This window comes from Emys orbicularis, chromosome 1, assembly GCF_028017835.1.
Source record: "Emys orbicularis isolate rEmyOrb1 chromosome 1, rEmyOrb1.hap1, whole genome shotgun sequence".
In the NCBI taxonomy this organism is placed as follows: Eukaryota; Metazoa; Chordata; order Testudines; family Emydidae; genus Emys; species Emys orbicularis.
In genome coordinates, this window is record NC_088683.1 from 31,599,432 (window position 1) to 31,620,492 (window position 21,061).

The 21,061-nt window shown below is 41.3% G+C and overlaps 1 protein-coding gene across 1 annotated transcript in view; it reads right to left on the reverse strand.

Annotated features, from left to right (window-relative positions):
• Nucleotides 1-834: 834 nt before the first annotated feature.
• Nucleotides 835-21,061, reverse strand: part of LAMB1 (laminin subunit beta 1) — an 81,658-nt gene continuing 61,431 nt past the window's right edge. Inside the window, exons 24-33 of the mRNA XM_065399488.1 lie at nt 16,505-16,874; nt 14,613-14,797; nt 13,370-13,611; nt 9,043-9,246; nt 8,485-8,629; nt 6,782-6,989; nt 6,454-6,595; nt 4,538-4,714; nt 2,350-2,509; nt 835-1,302 (exon numbers count right to left, since the gene is read on the reverse strand). Coding sequence (XP_065255560.1) covers nt 1,166-1,302; nt 2,350-2,509; nt 4,538-4,714; nt 6,454-6,595; nt 6,782-6,989; nt 8,485-8,629; nt 9,043-9,246; nt 13,370-13,611; nt 14,613-14,797; nt 16,505-16,874 — 1,970 coding nt within the window. The 3' untranslated portion in view covers nt 835-1,165. The remainder of the gene's footprint in view (nt 1,303-2,349; nt 2,510-4,537; nt 4,715-6,453; nt 6,596-6,781; nt 6,990-8,484; nt 8,630-9,042; nt 9,247-13,369; nt 13,612-14,612; nt 14,798-16,504; nt 16,875-21,061) is intronic.

The following is a 21,061-nucleotide window of genomic DNA, read 5'->3' on the forward strand; positions in this document are numbered from 1 at the left end:
GGCTACCAGTGTTTGTTTGTGTGCATTAGTCTTTAGGCATTGTGGGCTCTGCCCTCTATTGCAGAGAAAACCAAGATGTGATACAACTAGGCCTCTGTACAAAGGCAAATGGGCAAATTCATTTAAAGGATGGTGAAGCCATTCACATGATTTGGTATCTTTTTTGATAAAGTTTTGGTCCCAGAAGCTCATCTTGTCCTGTGTTCTTTATGGAATAAGAGGTTGGACACTGTGGTGCTAGAAATCCAAACTGGTCTCAATACTGACTTTTTCAACCCACATGAGAAACATTGTTTGTGAACAATGAAGTGAAACTTGTGTGTCAAAACTACCAGCTAATTTGAATTTAAGTGAACATCCTGTAGAAAGTAAGTATTCAAATAGAAATGCTGACTAGTAAAACAACTCCCCCTCACCCCCCAAAACTTAGGCAGGAACACCAGTTCTTCACTCTAAAGGCTGGTCTACACTACCACGCTAAATCTATCTAAATTACACAGCTTCAGTTATGTGAATAACATAATTGAAGTCGACTGAGTTAGATCCACTACATGGTGCTGTGTTGACAGGAGAGTGTCTCCCATCATCTTCCCTTATGCTTCTTGGGGAGGTGGAGTACACAAATTGATGGGAGAGTGCTCTCCCATTGATTTAGCATGTCTTCACCAGACCCTCTAAATCGACACTCGCTGCATCGATTGCAGCAGTGCAGATCTACTGGTAAGTGTAGACATGCCCAAAATGTGTGTGGTGTTTTTTTTTTTTTTTTTTTTTAAGTCACCCTTCTGTATTTCACAGAAAATGGAGCCGCCTTAGTCAAAATTAACTTGTTAAAAGCCCACCTTTTGGAGCTAAGATTTTATTAGAACAGTACTCTAATTGGGTTAAACAAGATTTGTATAAGCTGAAGAAATAATTGATTTACTATTCCAGCTAGTAACAGTAACAATGAAGTTAATTAATCATACTAGATACATACAGTGGTACAAAAGTACTGTTTTTATTTTCAACATAAGAAAAAATTACTCTTTGGTTTTGTAACTTTAAAAAGTGAGAAACCTGTCAAGATTACCAGGTCTTAGTGTGATGTCAATGAGAACTAGTTTATCAAACTTAATACTTTTAAGCCCATCCAGGATACATTGGGTCCAGACTGTTTCCCAAGTTACAAGCAGGTGCTGTATACTGCAACTTTCTGGCTGATTGCCTGTAAGAGGGAGCGCACTGTTTCTTCTAGCTCCACCAACTGTTTGGCTTTGTCTTCCAAGACTTTCTGATTGTTCTCATATGTGCTTTCCAAATCTGCAGGGAAAAGGGAGAAAAACTATCAACAGATGACTATCAGCTGTTTTTTGGGCAGTAAAATCATACCCGTATTTAAAGTGTTATTTCTGATCTTTGAGATAGAAAGCCTGAGATTAGATGATACAAATCTGGGCCTGACAACTTGTCTCATAATACTGTGGAAACAATGGGGAGGAAGTACTTACCTATAAATGAAAACGTACAACTGTGTCCTTTAATTCATGTTGTAAAAATGGCTTAGGGATTCTGCACAGACTTGAAAGGACACTAGAGAGTATGTTGGCTTAGTTATGGTCAGACTATTCAGTGAATCATTGCAAATAAGGGATTGATGTAAGGAAGAGTGGTTGGGGGTGAGTACAGCTTCCCCATGTCTGGTAAAAGCAGACAAAGTTCCCGTTCCGCCCTGGTTGGTAAGGTGAGAGCTCCCCCTCCTGTTTCAATGTACAGCGCTAAATGTGGAATTCTTAAAACTGTTCTGTTGGAGTTAACTTCAATTTTTAAAAAGCAACTCTGCCAGTATCACTTTGGGTTATGATCGTGACAGATCTTTCTAGAATAACAGTGCTTGGATGGGAGATATCCAAGACTAAGGTGCTGCAGGAAATCACTACTTTTAGTCTTTCAAGGTGCCATGGCACTTGACATATATTAGCCTAGTCAAATTAGTTAGGATAAATTATGTTCTACCTAATCCTCCCAGCTGAAGTTTTAATTGGATACGTTTTTCATTTTCTTTCCTCAAAGAGCTGTGCAATGTTATGTGCTGTTGATCAGTGACTGCATTTCTCCCAAGAAGTGGTTGCACCACACTAGTGGGTGAATTGATCTCTGTAAGTGTGTAAAAGGATGTTTGGATCATTAGAAAAGTGTTCCATATACTGTGTACATAAGTGTGTGAACCACCAACAATTAATGTAATTGGTTAAAAGTTCATTTTATTTCCTTTCTCCAGCTGCTGAACATTAGCACAGTTCATTCTGCAACATGAAACATTACTTCAAAATCTGAAAGGAAACCCTTTTCTCATGCAGGCAGTCTTACCCTTGAGCAGCTGGAGTTTGCTGTTTGCTTGAGCTAACAATGATTTAGCTTCATTCTGCAGCATTCCAGCTTTTTTCCTGGCATCAGCAGACTCTTCTGTTTTTTTGGCAATTAGGTTTTCAACTGTTTTATAGTTGGCATGCAGTTCACTGTCAAGTACCTGCAGTTTCAAATTCACAACACAAGGTGGGGTTATTGCTCAGAAAACTGCAAAGCAAATGCCTGTTTCACCACTTGAACAGATGGTCTGAAACTTCTGCTGCTTCTGTGGAACTGAGACATTACTAGTGAGGATGTAGGAATGAAAGATTTGACAGCACAAAGTGTGTTCTAGTATTAGTGCAGCTCTTGGCTCAGTTGTCCCAACATTCAGCTTTTGCTTTAGTTACCTCCCCCCCCTTAATATTAGCATTCTCATTCATGTTTAATGCCTGCTAATGGCAGACACTTCTGGTGATCATCCACCCTTTCTAGTTATGTGGCTGGTCTGTTTCAATATCTAAACTTTCATATGCTGTACAGGATTCAGCCACAGAATTCGTGACTAGTGAGAGCAAATCCTGCACAGCTTTCCAATTTAAGGGTGATTAACAGGTGTTGCTTCGAGAAGTGCAGATTCAGTACAGAAGTGACCATGGCATCGCTCCTATTGTTGACAATTGCCAGACAGGAGCAGTGTCAAATAGATGGAGTTGAAAATAGGGCACCGTGTTTTTTTTATATATATATATATATATAATAATCATGAACAGCTCTAGAATTGGTGGTTCTCACCTATAGTGACTCATGAAGTCACAAGCACTTCCCAGATGTTACAGAAAACACAAGGCTAGTGTCTCAGCTGCACTTCACTTTTTTGCAGCGCAGAAATCTCCTGCAAGTCTCCAAATATCCCTGGCAGGGAGGAGGCCCCATCAGGTGTAGAGCTGGCAAAGTCAGCTCCTACATCTCCCTCCCTCCCTGCAATCCCTGGCCAGGGCAAGTGTTGGGACAGGTAGTGGATGCACCAGACAATCTGGTCTGTAGATTGGAATCCTGAAAACTCACCAGCAGTATGAGCAGCATGAAATGGGCCATCTACAGCATGGGTAGGATCTAGGGAAATTGTCACTACTACGGCAAGGTTCCTGACAACATCTGTTATCACTCTTTTTTCTGTCTTTCCTCCTCCGATGCTAAATAATCAGACTCTTGTACTTGTTATTAAGCAGCATTTCAGAGGCCCCTTGTTTAAAACCAAGTGTTGCTTAAAGGTTAATTCCAACATCTTCACTCTTTTGGGAAAGGGAAGGCTCCTTTGAGACAGATGACTTTATTGTGGACAATAGATTGGAGCAGTGAGACTTCCTTTGACACAGAACTTTTGTTTTCAATTGTTTGAAGGCTGAAATAAATCAGAATCCTTCTTAAAGGTACTGACTTTGGAAGAGACTCCATATAGACACGGCTTAGAAAGACACTGCTATGTTTGCAGAACATTTGACACTTTAGATAACTGCTTACCAAACACTAACTAGAGGAGCAGGCTGGCAAGTGTTACATTGAGAGATGGAATCTTTTCTCCAGTGACTGAAGCAATGGGCGAATTCCCTTAAAAGTGCCAAGTTACAAGTACCTTGTTTGACAGCTGAATAATGTATTGTACACACAGTGACCTCTCATTCATAGACCCCAAGGCACTTCATAGAAGTGTAAGAATAAGAAAACTATATTTAAATCCATTTTAGAGATGGTGAAACTGAGGCACAGGGAAGTGGTGCCCAAGGTAAAAGTCACTGGCAGTTGAGAGTAGAACTGAGATTTACCAATTTATAACCCTACACTTAAATACATCAGAATATGGAGATCGCTCACCTCTCCATGACTGACAGCTTTCTGCTCGCCTAGGAATTGGAAGTTGGCAGGCTTTTTCTGCCATGTAGGTTGGTACCAAACCAAGTAGAAATTAATGTATTGGCAAACGGACCCAGCATTACCTTACTAATAAATGAATTGGGAGCAACAAGTCTGACCTAGTTCACTGAATGATGCCAGTAATATTCCTGGGCAGCTAGCTCGCTGACACCTGGTGCCCAAGCATGACAAGATTATGGATAAAGCTGGCAGTAGCACTGAAATGCTTTTATCCCGAATATAACTCCCAGGGATTGTGTTTTTGAGGAAGTCAGCTGGCAAGTAGGTATCTCACCTCTTTAGCTTCTTCGGCATTTTGTTTCACAGTAGCAATAGTTTCTTCAATCTCTTCCACATTCTCTGAATTTGTAGCAGCCTTTTGTTTAAGATCTTCCACACTCTTCTCTAGCTCAGTAATACGTAGGGTAGCGTTGTTTAAGGTTTCTTCAGATGCTGCATTTTCAGATTCAATCTAACCAGGAATGAAAGAACAGTTTAAATATTCCCCCAACAAATGTATGCGTTGATTTTTGAAATCAGCTTTCTAGAGAAAAGACTTGACCAACTATTTAAAATGTTGGTCTCCAAAGTCTATCCTCAAACTAGCATTATGTAACTCTGAAATATCACCAATATACTATGAAATGACATGTGAGGGTTTTAAGAGTACGAATTACAATTTACAATTCAAGTGAAGTAAGAGGGGAATCCATTTTGAAAGTGAACTAGGTTGTATGTCATTAAAAGCATATCTTATGAAATGAAGAGAAATAACCTTTCATTCCTTGTACAACCCAAGCTGGCTGAAATCATTGACTTTTGAATGTCTTAGAATGCAAGACTGGAGCTGTAATGTGTTTGTAATTGGTAAGGATAGAGTTCCACTAACTTCTGAGAGCATTCCTGATGCACATCTGATACTCCAAAGGGGGGGAGGAGATGCATCTCAGTGTAAGACGTCACCAAGACATCTGCAGTCTTTGGCTTCAATTAATTGTAAACTCACATGAAATACATGGGATTTCACCAAGCATTTACACATGTCAGGAATCGCTCAGCTTCCAGGGCAAAAAAATTCCAGATTTGGAAATGTGAAAGGCATTATTGAAATTAACAGCTCAGCTAGATCCATTATTGTTCATATAAATGGAAAGAAATCACTGCTGTGTTAATTACCCTTTCAGCAGTGGATAAAGAAGTGCTGGGTAGCTTAGGAACCTAATAAGCTGAATATTGACACTATCAGATGTTAGTGCTTTACAGTCTTGTCAATGGGACGATCTATGAAATGGTTCTTTATGAACTGGACTTGATGAAATGAGAATGGTCGAAGACTTCAAACTTGAGTGAAAAAGTTCTAATTCTAATGGAAAATCTTTAATTCTTATAAAAGCCCACTATTCGTGTAGAAGGTACTTGGGTGGGCTTATTCTATGACTGGGAAGGGCCCTTCTCGTTATTTGTAAAGCATCGAGCAAGCACACTTGGACACTATTACTAATAATGAATTAGTCCTTTACTTAAATATTCACACTTCATGCATATGGGGCTCTGCAATGACATCATTTGACAAACACAACAATTAATGCTTCAATGAAGCATTAATGCTCATGTGTTCTCACACGGTACTGGCAAAGTGTTTTGCATGGGTGGGAGAGTTGGCAGCATGGCTCAGCTACCAGATGATATACCACCTGCCTTGTAGGATTTCCTGGGGATCTGAGAATACCTTCTGGGTTGGAAGGCACAGCCCAGTTCATTCTTGGCACCATTTCTGCACCCACTGAAGTCAGTAGCAAAGCACTGATTGACTAGTGGGGTGGAAAGCTCTCTTTGTTTTTCTCTTAATTCAGAGAAGTTTGCTGTTTCAAGAGCTCCTCTTCTCTTAGGCCTGGTCCACACTAACCCCCCACTTCGAACTAGGATACGCAACTTCAGCTACGTTAATAACGTAGCTGAAGTCGAAGTACCTTAGTTCGAACTTACCGCGGGTCCAGACGCGGCAGGCAGGCTCCCCCGTCGACTCCGCGTACTCCTCTCGCGGAGCAGGAGTACCGGCGTCGACGGCGAGCACTTCCGGGATCGATCCCAGAAGATTGATTGCTTACCGCCGGACCCGGAGGTAAGTATAGACGTACCCTTGGCTAAAGCAGTTACCTAGCATCAAACTAGGTACACTGTGAATATTTTTTATATATAGTTAGGACTTACTGAGGTAAGTAGATCCTGCGTTCCTCTAATGTCTTCTTCAGCTTGTTTGATGGCCTTTTCGGCTGCATTTTGGGCCTTTTCAGCTTCTTCCAGTGCTTCTTTCACAATAGCTGCAGTGACTTTAACATCTTTTGCACTTTTGCTGTGGAGCAGAAGTAACAATATAATATGTGACGTTAGAAATGTTTCATTGTGGTATGAATAAGAATTTACACCAGGATGAACTTAGCTAACTATGTTTTTGAAAAATATTTGAATGAAATCAATAGTCTGGTTCAAAATCACTGATTTAAAAAGACAGCTGATACAAAACAGTGTAGTACGTTACCTTGCTTTATTCGCTTCATCTAACAGCATCTCAGCTCTGGCAATGTCTCCGGCACTTTGTTGTAAGATAATCTCTACATCAGAAAGGCTTTCCACACGCTCACGGATATCCTCTGTCAGGGTCTGTAGCTGCTGGGGGCTACTTGGCATCTTCATCTTCAACACTTCATTAGCAACTGCCTCAATGCTATCCAAATCGGCGCTATCCTCTAAGATGGCACAAATGCAACAGGGTAAGCAGACAGTTGAGAGGATTAGCAAGCCATCCATGCCAATGTCAAATAACACTACTGAAATCCTTGTCAGTGCGGTTCCTTAAAAGCAAGAAACTGACAAACAGTCATGGCAAACGAAACACCACCACCACAATTTGCAGAAAATATGTAGAAAGTAGGTGGTATGCTCAGTTAGGGTAAAATTCACTCCTATGCAGAATGCCACCACAGAGCGTAGAGCCCTGCTTAAGTCCCATTTCAGCCTCTTGAGGGGTACTTTTCACCCATTGGCCTCCAGTGGCTTGAGCGCAGCTTGGGAATCAGTAGAACTGTGTAATTCCTAACACTGACTTACTGCATGGCTTTGTGCAATCTCAGACCTTGTCTGCCCTCCATTTCTCCAGCTATAAAAGATAATTTGACAGCCTCCTGGAAGCTGTAAGGATCAATTAGATAATGGACCCCCGTTCCATTGAAATCCACGGGAGTTCAACAGGGATGAATTTGGTCCAACGTTTGTAGTGCTGTGTAGAGTGCTATGAATATGAGATGCTAGTGAAGTACAAAATATTATGAACTGAAATGGAATAAGAGTCATTCCTTTGGTGCACATTCATACATTTCTAAAGTGAAAGAGGGCCATGCACAATGTTTAGATACATGTAACAGCAGCATTTTATGCCTCTCAGGGATTGGGATTTAAGCAAAAGTTGCCTCTATTGCTCAGATGGTCCTGTGGTGCTGTTACATGTATCTAAACATTTCTTCCTGTGTTTGCACAGGACTGAACACATTCTTAGCACGTAAGAAAACACTGATGTTTGTAGGCCAGCAGTTGCACATAACAGACCTCCCCAATGGAGACTGTCCTCCATCTTCCAAAAGATCTCGCACTTCTCCACAGGTTAGCACAGCTAATGATTGAAATTTCAATGCCGATTGAGGAGAGTTAGCTACACAGTTCCCTTGAAATTAATGGGAGTAGCATGACAATCTCCTAGTAAGTTTTAAACCACTCCACTCCACCACCAATCAGCTCTATTGCAGAGGAGAAGGCAAAGTCTGTTAAAGTTCCAATCAAGATAAAACTGAAAGGCCTTTCTCTTCCTCACTGGGTGCATTTTTTTCACAACATTGTGCAAAGAATCAACTGCCAATCTGTATTGGTAACCTCACCTTTCACCTATAAAGCTGAAAATGGATCCCGCTGCTTATAAAAATCTTAAACTTAAATGAAATGCATAATCAAGACAAGATTCACAGAAACGATAGTATTCAGAAAGGATTTTAAGACTAGGTTAGGCAGCTACCTAGAGAAATGCATGAGAAAAGCTATGTGCAGAGTTGGAAGAGTCTACTATTTTGCATCTGTAAATGTTACAAAAATGTACAACATCCTAACTTTATAAAGGCCTCTAAAAATAAGCTAGCAGAATTTCTCATAAAGATAAAAATCACTAATGTCAACTAAGGTAAAGATCATCCTTACGCATCAGAAATTCCCTGATCTGCTTAATAAGGTTTCTCAGATCTTCATTGCTTCTGTCCACTTGTTCTTTTGTGGCATTGGTTTTGAGCAGAACTTCTTGTGCATTTTGTTTTGCTTCATCTGCTCTCTGTTTTGCCTCGGAGACCTAGGAGGAGGTAAATAAGGTGGCCTGGTTTCACGCTTCCTTGCACATTAAGGCCCATTTTGCAAACCAAAATGCAATTCTGAAAAGACAATTGATATTTGGAGTCCAAAGCACTGTGGGAAACTTGTTCTCATAAAACTCACGGAATGCTTTTCCACAACACTAATGTTACTTTAAACAACTCAGACAAATATTTATGGATTACACATGGAATTTCAGTTTAAACAAGTCCACTTTATGAGGCTCTTTTTTTTTTTTTAAAGGATAGTGCTGGTGAAGTTATGCAACTGGAAAGAAACATTTTAAAATGAATGTCTGGGGGGAAAATGTTCTGTAGTTTTGTATCATATCCCTGTTGGGGAAATTTCTTTCATTTTAAATTAATGTTTAGTGATCTACTTGGAAAGAATTACCATTTTAGAGAGTTCTTCAACTTCCGCCAATGCACTGAGTATGTCTCTGTCAAAATCCATGGCTTTCTGCCACGCACCGTGAGCCACAGTAACCAATCCCTCGCAGCCTGGTCCTCCGCATTTCTTTTCGCCTTCATCTGTTCGGCAGTTCAGACCGCCACACTCTGAGTCAGCACAGGAAGCCCCGGAGGGAGTTCCACATGTCTGCAATAGATCGACAAGAAATAGTCACGCTTAATTGCCCTTGCTTTGGGGGATGGGTGGGAGGGGGAGGAAGGAAAGTGGACCAGGAGGTTTCTGATGATGCTGGAAACATTTAGTGGTACCCGCACCCCTAGCAGTGAAATCTCAGGAGAACGCCTGAGAAATAAATGGTAGCTGTAGCTGCTGAACTGCAGCATCAAAAACTAGGGCATTCCCTACTTCACATGTGTATCATTGTGAGATTTGTTCCAGTGCAGAGTGATGTGGGAAGGGAAGCTCCTATGTATGTAACACACAGCCCTCCAGGCACAAGCAGTTTGGGTTATAATGGCAGTACCAAGACAGTCATCCATCCTGCACTGTCTTATTGAATGACATGAAATCGGCAAAGACTTGGTTCTTTCAATGGAAAAATTACCCTCAGACTTCTGTTAAAAATGGAGAGGGAAGAGGAGGGCCCTTCCCTCCTGAAGGCAAACCTATGGATTGAGCTGGCTGAAACTCAAACTTGGTCTTGGGGAAATTATGACATTTCAAAATTTGTTCCAAATTGGAAGAAATCCAAAAATATTTTGAAATTTCCTCAAATGAAATTTTCCAAAAGATACCATTTTGGGTCTATCTAAGTAAAATGTTTTGTTTAAATCAAAATGTTTCATCCTGAGTTTGACGTTGAAAGTTTTATATAAAGGCTCAAAAAGTTGTTTCAGAACAAAAACATCAAAGTGTTCCAGTGTGACTTTATCAAAATGCTTTTTTCTCAAAATGAAATTTTGACAAAAATCAACATGTTCCTCTGCAAAGGTTTAATTTTGAAGAAACAGCATTTTGTAATGTAAATACATTTGATCAGAAAATGTTTAACCAGCTCTATCAATGAACTACCCCTAGAGTCTGGATAATAAATGGAATCATTAAAAAAAAAAATCTTTAGTAAGATGGAAGGTTGGACAAAGTTTTCCTTTTTTGGCAGGGGGTGGAAGGAAGGATGACAGTCACGAAAATAAACATTTTGCAGGCAATATCCCCCCAGTAAAGTTACACAAAACTGAATCGGGTTAATTTTAAATGTTCTCTTTCTCTAACAAACAGCCTTAACCTTTTTCTTTCCCTGATGTTTGCAATCCACTATTCTCAAGAATAGTGGCTCTCAACTTTTCCAGACTACTGTACCCCTTTTAGGAGTCTGATTTGTCTTGCATACCCCACATTTCACCTCAACTTAAACTACTTACTTACAAAATCAGACATAAAAACACACAGCACACTATTACTGAAAAAGTGCTTATTTTCTCAGTTTTACGATATAATTATAAAATAATCTAATAGAATATAAATATTGTACTTACATTTCAGTGTATAGTATATAGAGCAGTATCAACAAGTTGTATGAAATTTTAGTTTGTACGGACTTTGCTAGCTTTTATTGTAGCCTGTTTTAAAACTAGACAAATATTTAGATGAGTTGATGTACCCCCTGGCAGACCTCTGTGTACCCCCAGGGGTACATATACGTCTGATTGAGAACCACTGCTCTAGAAAGCAGAATGTCCTGCAGGGGCTGCACTTCCTTAAGGCTCCCAGCAACTAATGATACTGCCTAGAACCTTGATAAACTTTATTTAAACAAGAGTTTCAATGCCAATGGACCTGCGGGACAGGAATGTGGGGGAGGGGTTCCAACTAAAAGTCTCTTCACCCCCCCCCCCAAGAAAAAGGAGCAGTGTCATGTTAGATAACATAAATTTGTTAGTCTCTAAGGTGCCACAAGTACTCCTGTTATTTTTGCGGATACAGACTAACACGGCTGCTACTCTGAAACATGTTAGATAACAGTTGCTAAAAGGGGACATGGGGGGAGAAAATAGGAGGGACAATGCAATCTTTAGAGAAATCATCCTGTAACTTACTGATACCCCTAACCACTTAAGTTAATAAATATGCCCTCTCCATATTTGCAGGCTGAATTGTTTTCCAACTGCAGCTGATTTACTTCAAAGGAAAGTTGCAGAAGGAACACTGTGAATCTCCCAGGAAAAAGTCACCCTACCTCAGATTTACTTCAGCTTTACCGCTGTGCAGAGAATAAGCACCAGACTGCTTCTCAGAGTGTCCTTTTGACTCAAGAGCTCAGAAAAAGGTCTGCTTTGTCTTAGATCAGAGAAGTCCAGGGCAAGCACACAGCATGCATAAAGTGGCCACTGGCACATCTTCTGTCATCCCCACCTCTATTGGCATCTTGCATCCACAGTCTTCTCCTCTCATTTTCACTGGACAAACCCACGTCTGGTGCCATATCCTACTGGACAGGGACAGTGCTCCACAAAACATGAACTGTTGGGCTTTACGCTAGACGAATAGCCTCCCTGAGCATGCATCTAGCTAAATACAGTAACTCCTCACTTAACGTTGTAGTTATGTTCCTGAAAAATGCAACTTTAAGCAAAACGATGTTAAGCAAATCCAATTTCCCCATAAGAATTAGTGTAAATTTGGGGGGGGGGGGGGGGGTTAGGTTCCAGGGATTTTTTTTTATTTTTTTTTTGCCAGACAAAAGGCATCATATACATTTTAAACAAGCAGTTTAATACAGGTATAAGTTTTAAACAATTTTAAAGTAACAATTTAATACTACAATCATCATTGCTGAGTATGAAGCAATGGGAGGTGCCCCCTCCTTACCCCACACAGGCACAGCTCACTGGCACTGCAGACAATGAGGCAGGCAAGGAGGCTGAAGGTGCCATAGGCTAGGAGAAGCACGTTGCGCAGCTTCCCCTACTGTGCAAGCACCAGGTGCGGGGGACTCAACCCTCGGCCTGCCCACTCTACCCCTTCCCTCAAGCCCCCACCCTTAACCCGCCTCTTCTCTCCCCCCCAGCTCTTCCCCCTTTACTCTGCACGCCGCGCCCCTCCCCCTCCCAGTGCTCAGGAGACAGGGGACGGAAGGGGAGCCTGCGTGCAGAGTCCTCGCTCCTCCCTCCTGCTTCCTGAACGGTGCAAACCAGCTGATTGCCACGGGCAGGAGGTGGGGAGAGCAGGGGGAAGGTGCTGATCCATGGGGTCTGCCAGCGGGTGGGAGGCGCTGGGGGGGCATAGGGGAGCTGATGGGGGGGCTGCCAGCTGTGGACAAAGCAGGCAGCCAAATGACATTGCAGAGCATTGCACAACTTTAAACGAGCATGTCCTGTAATGGAGCAGGGACGCAAGATCGAAACAACGTTAAGCGAAAGGATCTTAAGTGGGGAGTTACTGTACTACACAACTGTAGGACAATACACCTCTACCCCGATAGAACGCTGTCCTCGGGAGCCAAAAAAATCTTACCGTGTTATAGGTGAAACTGCGTTATATTGAACTTGCTTTGATCCGCCAGAGTGCGCAGCCCCCCCCCCCCCCCGAGCGCTATTTTACCGCGTTATATCCGAATTCATGTTATATCGGGTCGCATTATATTGGGGTAGAGGTGTAGTTAAAAAAAAAAAAAAAAAGAGAGAGAGAAAATATAGATGCACCCAATGAAAATTCCTGTAAATCCAAACCATTACATTAGCCAGAGTGATGCTCAGGGAAGAAACTTGTTGATGAAGAGTGCTGCAGAGGCCTAGTGGAGTAGTTTTTGATCTTTTGGGTAGGGTGACCAGACGTCCCGATAAAATTGACTGACACGGCTTTTTTTTTTTTTTTTTTGCACCTCCCCTCCCCCCATGTGTCCCGATATTTTCTTTCCCTCATCTGGTCACCCTACTTTTGGGGCTCATGACCCCAAAAACCTGGTCTTATAATCAACCAAGTCTGATAATTCTTTGTGGGTGCAAAGGACTGTGGGATTTGGGTCATGGGAGGAAACAATGGGATGACTGAGTACTGTCAGGGAGAGGGGGTTGGAAATGGGACAGGTGAAGTGGGTGGGGTTTGGAAGCTAGTGCACCCCTTGTGGTCCACAAGTCATGGAACAGGTTCCAGTTCACAATCTCTCTCAGTACACCAGACAAGCATTTTTCCATAAGTAAAACCCCCTTCAACAAAGTAGCAGGCTCTGCCTTCCTGCCTGTCATTTCTGCAACAGCACCACTGATATTTTCCTGCAGGTTCTACACTCAAAGAAATCTTAACCACGTACCTTCTCAGCCACTTCAGAAAGGTCCAGACTTTGCAGCTTGCCTGCGAGTTCATCCAGAAGGCGTGACTGTTCCTCTTGTTTTGCCTTGAACTGGGCCTCTTGCTCACTGATTAAGTCTTCCACTTCCTGTCGTGTCTGAGCTGACAGTTCCACAAGGCTATCAGGGTGAACAGTGGAGGCATTGACCCTCTCTTCTGCCTCCAGGGACATCTGAAAATATTTGGTGATACTATCCAAGGCTCCTGCAGAAATTAGATCCAACTGTTCAGCAATCAGCCCTCATTGCTGAATTTATAGTACAAACAATTTGTTATGGGGAATCTAGTGGATGACAAAATTGTATAAGGCCATTTCTCTATTAAACTGAATACAAAGTTATACAAACGTTATTACTGTTAGTATGCTTGAACTATGTATGGGGAAAATTCTGCTATTCTTAATCAAACAAACCTCCCATTGATGGTCCCACTGATGCTTTGATTTCAATGGTCTACAGAATTTGACTCTCTAATATTAAAAAGTTTGAAAATTCTTCCAGACTAAGGGTCTGATCCCGCTCCCACTGAAAGCAAAGGAAGATCTGGCCCTAGATTTATAAAGATAGAGCTTATTTACTTCTGTGACTCATTGAATCCACGGAACTGCCTGGTGAGTAGGTGCAATTCACCCACGAGCAGTGGTCCAGCACAAGACCTACACACCACTGAAGTCCAGGCTTGCTGGGGAATACATATTGGCCAATCCTTGTGCAGGCTCTCTGCACAGGGGTTAATGTCACTCTCTGTATGAGTGGTAGAATCTAACCCTAAAGTGTGACATACTCTTATTCACAAAGATTCATGCAGTCTTTCATACAGAAATTTAGTAATCTCATGTAATTAAATGTGAACTAAAGTAACTTCAGACATCTGTCTGTGTACTTAATTGTGGTATGTAACAAAATGCAAGTATACCACTGGACTTACTGTTGGTACATGTAACTGGTCTACAACTTCTATACATTAAGAGGTTTTAAGGTGACTTTGTTCCCTAAGTTCTTGAGCTAGTTTTGCAATGCACACAAAAACAGAGACTTCAAAGAAATTCCTGCTAGATCAGCAACTCTGCCAAGACTCGGAAGGAAACTGCACTCATAGAACATGTTTTATTACTGTTTAGAAGATTAACCTGATATTTAAAACCATACACTTATTTAATCATTTGCTGCCCTGGCTTTTTTCTTTTTCCCCATGAGACACCTCACCCCGGATATCGGAGATTTTTATAAACTCGAGTTGTTCTGCAAGTTCTTTCACAACGAGGTCTAGGCTCTCTGCATCTGTCTCCAGGGCCCTCAGGTGAGTGTCCGTGTTATTGCTTTTTAACGCTATCACAGAGAGCTTATCTTCTATTTCAGCCATCTTTTCTGTAACATCTGCTGTTAGCTTGCTGCAAGCAAAACACAGAACCTACATTTACTCGAGGGAAAAAAATCTATTAGCCTTGAATTTTTTTTTATAAAGAAAGCTGTACAGTAGTTACAATCCTTCCATCCCTCCCCAATCAGTGCTGTAAGCAATTTGTAACAGCTTGCCTTCCTAGAATACTGGTTTTGTTTCCTTTATCACAAAAACTACTTTTTAATCTACAACACATTTATAAACTCAAAGCACCCAATTGCTCAGAAAACAGCTGCTTTGTGTAAGATTAACTAGAGCCAGATTCCAGAACACTGGTGTAATGCTCTTGAACCATGGCAACTGCATAGGTCAGAGTGTCAACTACTATGATCCATACATAATTTGCTTCACATCCCACACAGCTACAAATGCATTTTTTGATTACTACAACTGAATGTCAGAAACAAACAAAAATTCTCTGAACACAATGGATTCTTTTAACTACTTTATAAAGATTCCCTTTTGCCAATGGCATCTTCTGGGTGGAGGTGGGAGAAAACATCCCACCTCCAGCAAGAAAGGTAAAAGGTGAGCGATATCAGCTCTTTCCTCTCTGTTCAGCAAGCCATTCCCTGCTTGCCAGTCTTTTTGCTCCAACAAAAATCCCAGACTTCTGTTGTGAGGTCTAATAAAGTGGAACCAGAGATGTGATTGCAGCCACAGTTCATTGACATAGGTACATTGTCATCAATGGGACCTGAACCTGGGACCTCCAGCACCAAAAAACATCCAGCTCTAAGTAGCAGGCTGTTATAAGGCCTCAACTAATGGAAAGACTTAACTGACCTCAGTAGGCTTTGGATTAGGACCATCATCACTGGGGCAAGGCACCACTCTCCCCTTCGCCAGGCCAGATGGAAGGGAGCAAAAGTGAGGTGGTTTATAAAGGAGGGGAGAGGTAGAGTGGTTCCTCTGCATGCCCTCACCTCTATTGGAAACCAGCACCCAAGTATAACAACTCTCCAGGGATACAGGTTAATGGAGCTGGGGAGCAGCCACAAATCATTAACTACAAAACCTCTTCACGAGCATTTTAGCCTCCCCTTTTGGTTTGGATGGGAACGTTTTAAAGGTGGATGGAAAAGTCTCATATTCCATCAACTGCTTTACATTATTTCAATCAATAACTGTAAAGATTGTTGGTATTTAACCATCCTAGATTTCACAGGGGCTCACCCTTCTCCATCTCCTTATTTTTAAATACAATGAATACAGGACTTCTGCATCTTACACTTCATGAAATGGAGACAACCAGTGTTACAACACTGGCGTTTTCTGTTGACAATGTTTAGTTTTTTAGATTAGAAAGAAGTCTGCATTGCTATCTAGATGGCTATAAAACAAAATTCCAAGAATTCAATCTCTGTCCCTGCATTCTCTCACATAATAGCTGTGCTTGTCCTTTGCCCTGGGGGATCACAAGGAATCAACATGACTGGCTCCATGTTAATTGGTTGGCAGGCTGACAAAATACAAGCATGGCCGCCCCTTCCAAAGTTTCAAAGATCATGACAGTTTGGGGTCCCAGCTGCATTTTGTTTGCGCTCAGTAGAATCTGACCAAGAGCACTGCAGGCCCATTCCTGCCAGACAATGAGCGCTCTGAGCTCTCACTGGGGAGTTGAGGGTGCTCAGCACACTGGAGTATCGAGCCCTAACTGAGCTGGAAATATTCACAGAACATGTACTGTACTCACCCTGCTTCCTCAAAGAGATTTCCAATGTTTTTAAGGGGCTCAGCAGCTGGATTTTGAGCAAGGATACTTTTAATTTCATTCAGTTTCTCTTCCATAGTGTTGATAGTTTGCTGGTAAGGGCCACTGACCCCACTGATTTTCAGGATTTTTGCTCTCTCCAGGAACCTCTGTGTCCTATTGGTCAGTTCACTAATGATGACGTCCCACAGAGCGAAACACTGATGACATGGCGCGCAGTCAGGGAAGATGCCGGAGTAGCCGCGGGTGCACTTGTCACAGCGGGGTCCCTCAACACCCTCCTTACAGACACACAGCCCCGTGGAGCGATTGCACTGAGGTGTCTGGATTCCACGGGGATCACAATCACAAGCTGTGAGGGGGAAGTAACAGCAGCAGGATGAAAATGATGATAAAGTTGGAAGGAAAAATATATATTCCCTGACACAAACAGAAGAACTTTAATCATAATTACATGAATGTGAAATCAGCATGTATGCAAACTACAGCAGTCAGCTACATCCGGACAGGGTTACCTTGCTGTGAATGCCAGGACCAAGTATTATAAAAGGAGGACAAAGTGATACAAAGAGGGAAGAAATCCAGAAAGGTTTTTAATTTCATTTCACATGACTCAGAAAAAGTCACAATGTGTATTAGGGATGGACCCAGCCTACAGTGTATTTGGAACTGGACTAAGTTGGAATCTGTGACCAAAGGTTGAGGGGATTTTGTTTTTCTGGCCTCCCTGCCCTCTCCTCATTCAAATGACCCAGGCCCCTTGGTGGGTGTGTGGGTGTGGGGGGGGAGGGTGAGAGAGAGAGAGAGAGAGAGAGAGAGAGTTGTGGATCCACTGTTACCAGAGCCTGGTCCAAAATGTATGTATATATGGATAGGATCGAATTAGGGCAAGGGAAGGGAGGTAGGAAGAAACACTAGCTAAGTAAGGAATACTGGGAATTAAAAAAACCTTGTTTGCAACGGGGAAAAGGCAGACAAATGTCCTAAAATTCTACCACGCAAGTGCCAAATGTCACAAGAGACCACACTCTCTTCGTAATTGTAGAGGGAGGACAAAGCTGAGCCTAGGCAATTTTTTATTGATCGTGAATTCAGATGACAAGCAATTTCTATTGAGCTAATCAGGAAGGGGCAAGTACAAGCAAATGCAATTATCTGGTATACAAACATTTGTCTACATTTCTATGCAAATCAGGTGCAACTCTCCAGTTCCTGGTGAATTGCTGATTGTGGCCCAGATGGTAAATTCTGGGCACCCCGGGTCTACAAACTGACTAAACAAATGTCTTTCTAGTTGGCCCTAATCCACACGTGAGAGGATTATTAAACTGATGTGCTACACTGCTGGGTTTTTAAAACATATTTGCATTTTGTACATAAACTGTCTAAGAGAAGCAGAATTTACAAGCAGCGGAAGTTTGAGTTTTTACCTGACCTCTCCCTAAATAGCCAGGTAGGAGAAGCAGAGAGGAAATTACCAATCTTTAAAGCTCTTAATAAAGGGATGGCAGCAAAGAACAAAAGGGAGAAGCCTTGCAACTATTCTGGAACTGCCATTCATATCTTCGTGGTGAAATGAACCCAAAATAGATCAAACGTACATTCCTTTAACATCTAACAAGAGGACTTTGACACCCAGCAGATGAAAGCTTTCAGTTACACATCACATCTTTCAAGAATACCTCATAAATGTAACACATACTAATACTGTGTTCTTGATGGATTTATGGGCCATATGTATGTTCCTGTAGCAGAGTTATAGGCTATTGTTAAAGTCCCTTCTGAAAATGTCCATGTTCTTGCTAAACAGGCATGTCCCCCTTGAAAATGATGTGGAAGCAAAATAAAGCAGGTCATCTATACCAGTGGTTCTCAACCAGGGGTGGTACCCCTGGGGGGTATGCAGAGGTCTTCCAAGGGGTACATCAACTCATCTAGATCTTTGCCTAGTTTTGCAACAGGCTGCATAAAAAGTACTAGTGAAGTCAGACAAACTACAATTTCATACAGAGAATGACTTGTCTATACTGCTCTATATACTATACACTGAAATGTAAGTACAATATTTATATTACAATTGATTTATTTTATAATTATATGGTAAAAATGAGAAATTATGCAATTTTGCAGTAATAGTGTGCTGTGATGCTTTTGTATTTGTATGTCTGATTTTGTAAATAGGTAGTTTTTAAGTGAGGTAAATCTTGGGAGTATGCAAGACAAATCAGACTCTTGGGGGGGGTACAGTAGTTTAGAAAGGTTGAGAGCCGCTGATCTATACTGCTTGCTTTCATGTCATTACTTCATAATACATCCTCCGTCCTTAACCAATTAATTATTTTTTTTTTTTTTTTTTTTTTTTAAAGACCTTAAAGGATCAAATTGCTTCATAAACAGAAACTGCTTTTTTACAGAGCATGGATACAACAGATACCAGAATACAGAAATGACTTCTGTTCCGGGCGAGTCAGTTTAAGTCTGCACAATTTAGCAAAATGGTCCTTTTGTTCTCTGAATTGTACTCCAACACAAGAGATTGTTTTTACTTTACATCAAAGCGCTTAAGTATTCCCACAGCAATTTGCTATGGAATATATTCCCCACAGGCAAATCCTCAGGCTCCTATTTGAAGGAGGTCAGTTAACCCTTTCATCAACTATTACTCCTGGAAATAAGACACTCAGTTGAGTGGTCAATTATCCAAATTCCATTATACCGATGTAACAGAAAGTAGTGTACATGGTATGTATTTTTCCCCCTCAAAGAGCCCTAGATTATATTACATGTATTATATTACATGTATTACATGTGAATTAAGCAAATCAGATCACTGTTTTATTTATAATTTATCTGCAGATTTAAAAAGCAATCAGTTAAAACCATTTAGGCAATTCTAATCTGGCTTTCCAACCAGATCACAGCAGGCAAATAACTCCTGCACCATCATTTACATGATAAAGTGCATCCAAACACAGTGCTCCACTTTGGAGATTTAGAGAAACAAAACAATAGAGGATGTAGCAGGGGGAAAAGGGGGCTGAAATTAAGCATTTCCCAGTCCCCAAACTTTCTCAGGATAACCAAGCTCTGTGCTTCAACTGTCAGCACAAACGTACTAAGTACTGCTAAGATATAGTATCTAAGAAGCCATTATCGACCACAGAAAAGCAGAAATCTATAGAATCTCAAGGGAATAAATCCAATGCTTAGAAAATGGTTTGTAAAAATGACACTTTTACATTTTAACTATGTGTTATTTGTGATGTTTTGTAACCTAAGTCACAAACTGCTACTTATCCAGACCAGAAGATAAAGCACACGTTTATTTCTAAGTAAAACAATCTTGGTTTAAGGGAAAGCAAAGTAAAACCTCCCCAAGGACTAGCATAATAAGAAACAACAGAAACAAAAAGCAGAGCTTTATTTCAGTCACTTTTTAATTTGGGAGGAATTTTTATATGTTTGTGGTATGGTTTCTCCAGCTAGAGCCCACTTTTTGCTTCCTGTGTAGCAGTAACTGAACATAAGAACGGCCATACTGGATCAGACCAAATGTCCATCTAGCCCAGTATCCTGTCTTCCGACAGTGGCCAATGACAGGCGCCCCAGAGGGAATGAACAGAACAGGTAATCATCAAGTGATCCATCCCCTGTTGCCCATTCCCAGCTTCTGGCAAACAAACAGAGGCTAGGGACACCATCCCTGCTCATCCTGGCTAATAGCCAGAGATGGACCTATCCTCCATTAGTTTATCTAGTTCTTTTTTGAACTCTGTTATAGTCTCTGCCTTCACAACATCCTCTGGCAATGAGTTCCACAGGTTAACTGTGCATTGTGTGAAAAACTACTTTGTTTTGTTTGTTTTAAACCTGCTGCCTATTAATTTCATTTGGTGACCCCTAGTTCTTGTGTTATGAGAAGGAGTAAACACCACTTTCTTATTTACTTTCTCCACACCAGTCGTGATTTTATAGACCTCTATCATATCCTCCAGTTAGTCATCTCTTTTCCAAGCTGAAAAGTCCCAGTTTTATTAATCTCTCCTCATACAGCAGCTGTTCCATACCCCTAATCATTTTTGTTGACCTTTTCTGAACCTTTTCCAAGTCCAGTATATCTTTTTTGAGATGGGGTGATCACATCTGCATGCAGTATTCAAGATGTGTGCGTACCATGCATTTATATAGAGGCAACATGATATTTTCTGTCTTATCTATCCCTTTCTTAATGATTCCCAACATTGTTTGCTTTTTTGACTGCCACTGCACATGAGTGGATGTTTTCAGAGAACTATCCACAATGACTCCAAGATCTCTTTCTTGAGTGGTAACAGTTAATTTAGACCCCATCATTTTATATATATAGTTGGGATTATGTTTTCCCAATGTGCATTACTTTGCATTTATCAACATTGAATTTCATCTGCCATTTTGTTGCCCAGTCACCCAGTTTTGAGAGATCCTTTTGTAGCTCTTCGCAGTCTGCCTGGGACTTAACTATTTTGCAACATCACTGTTTACCCCTTTTACCAGATCATT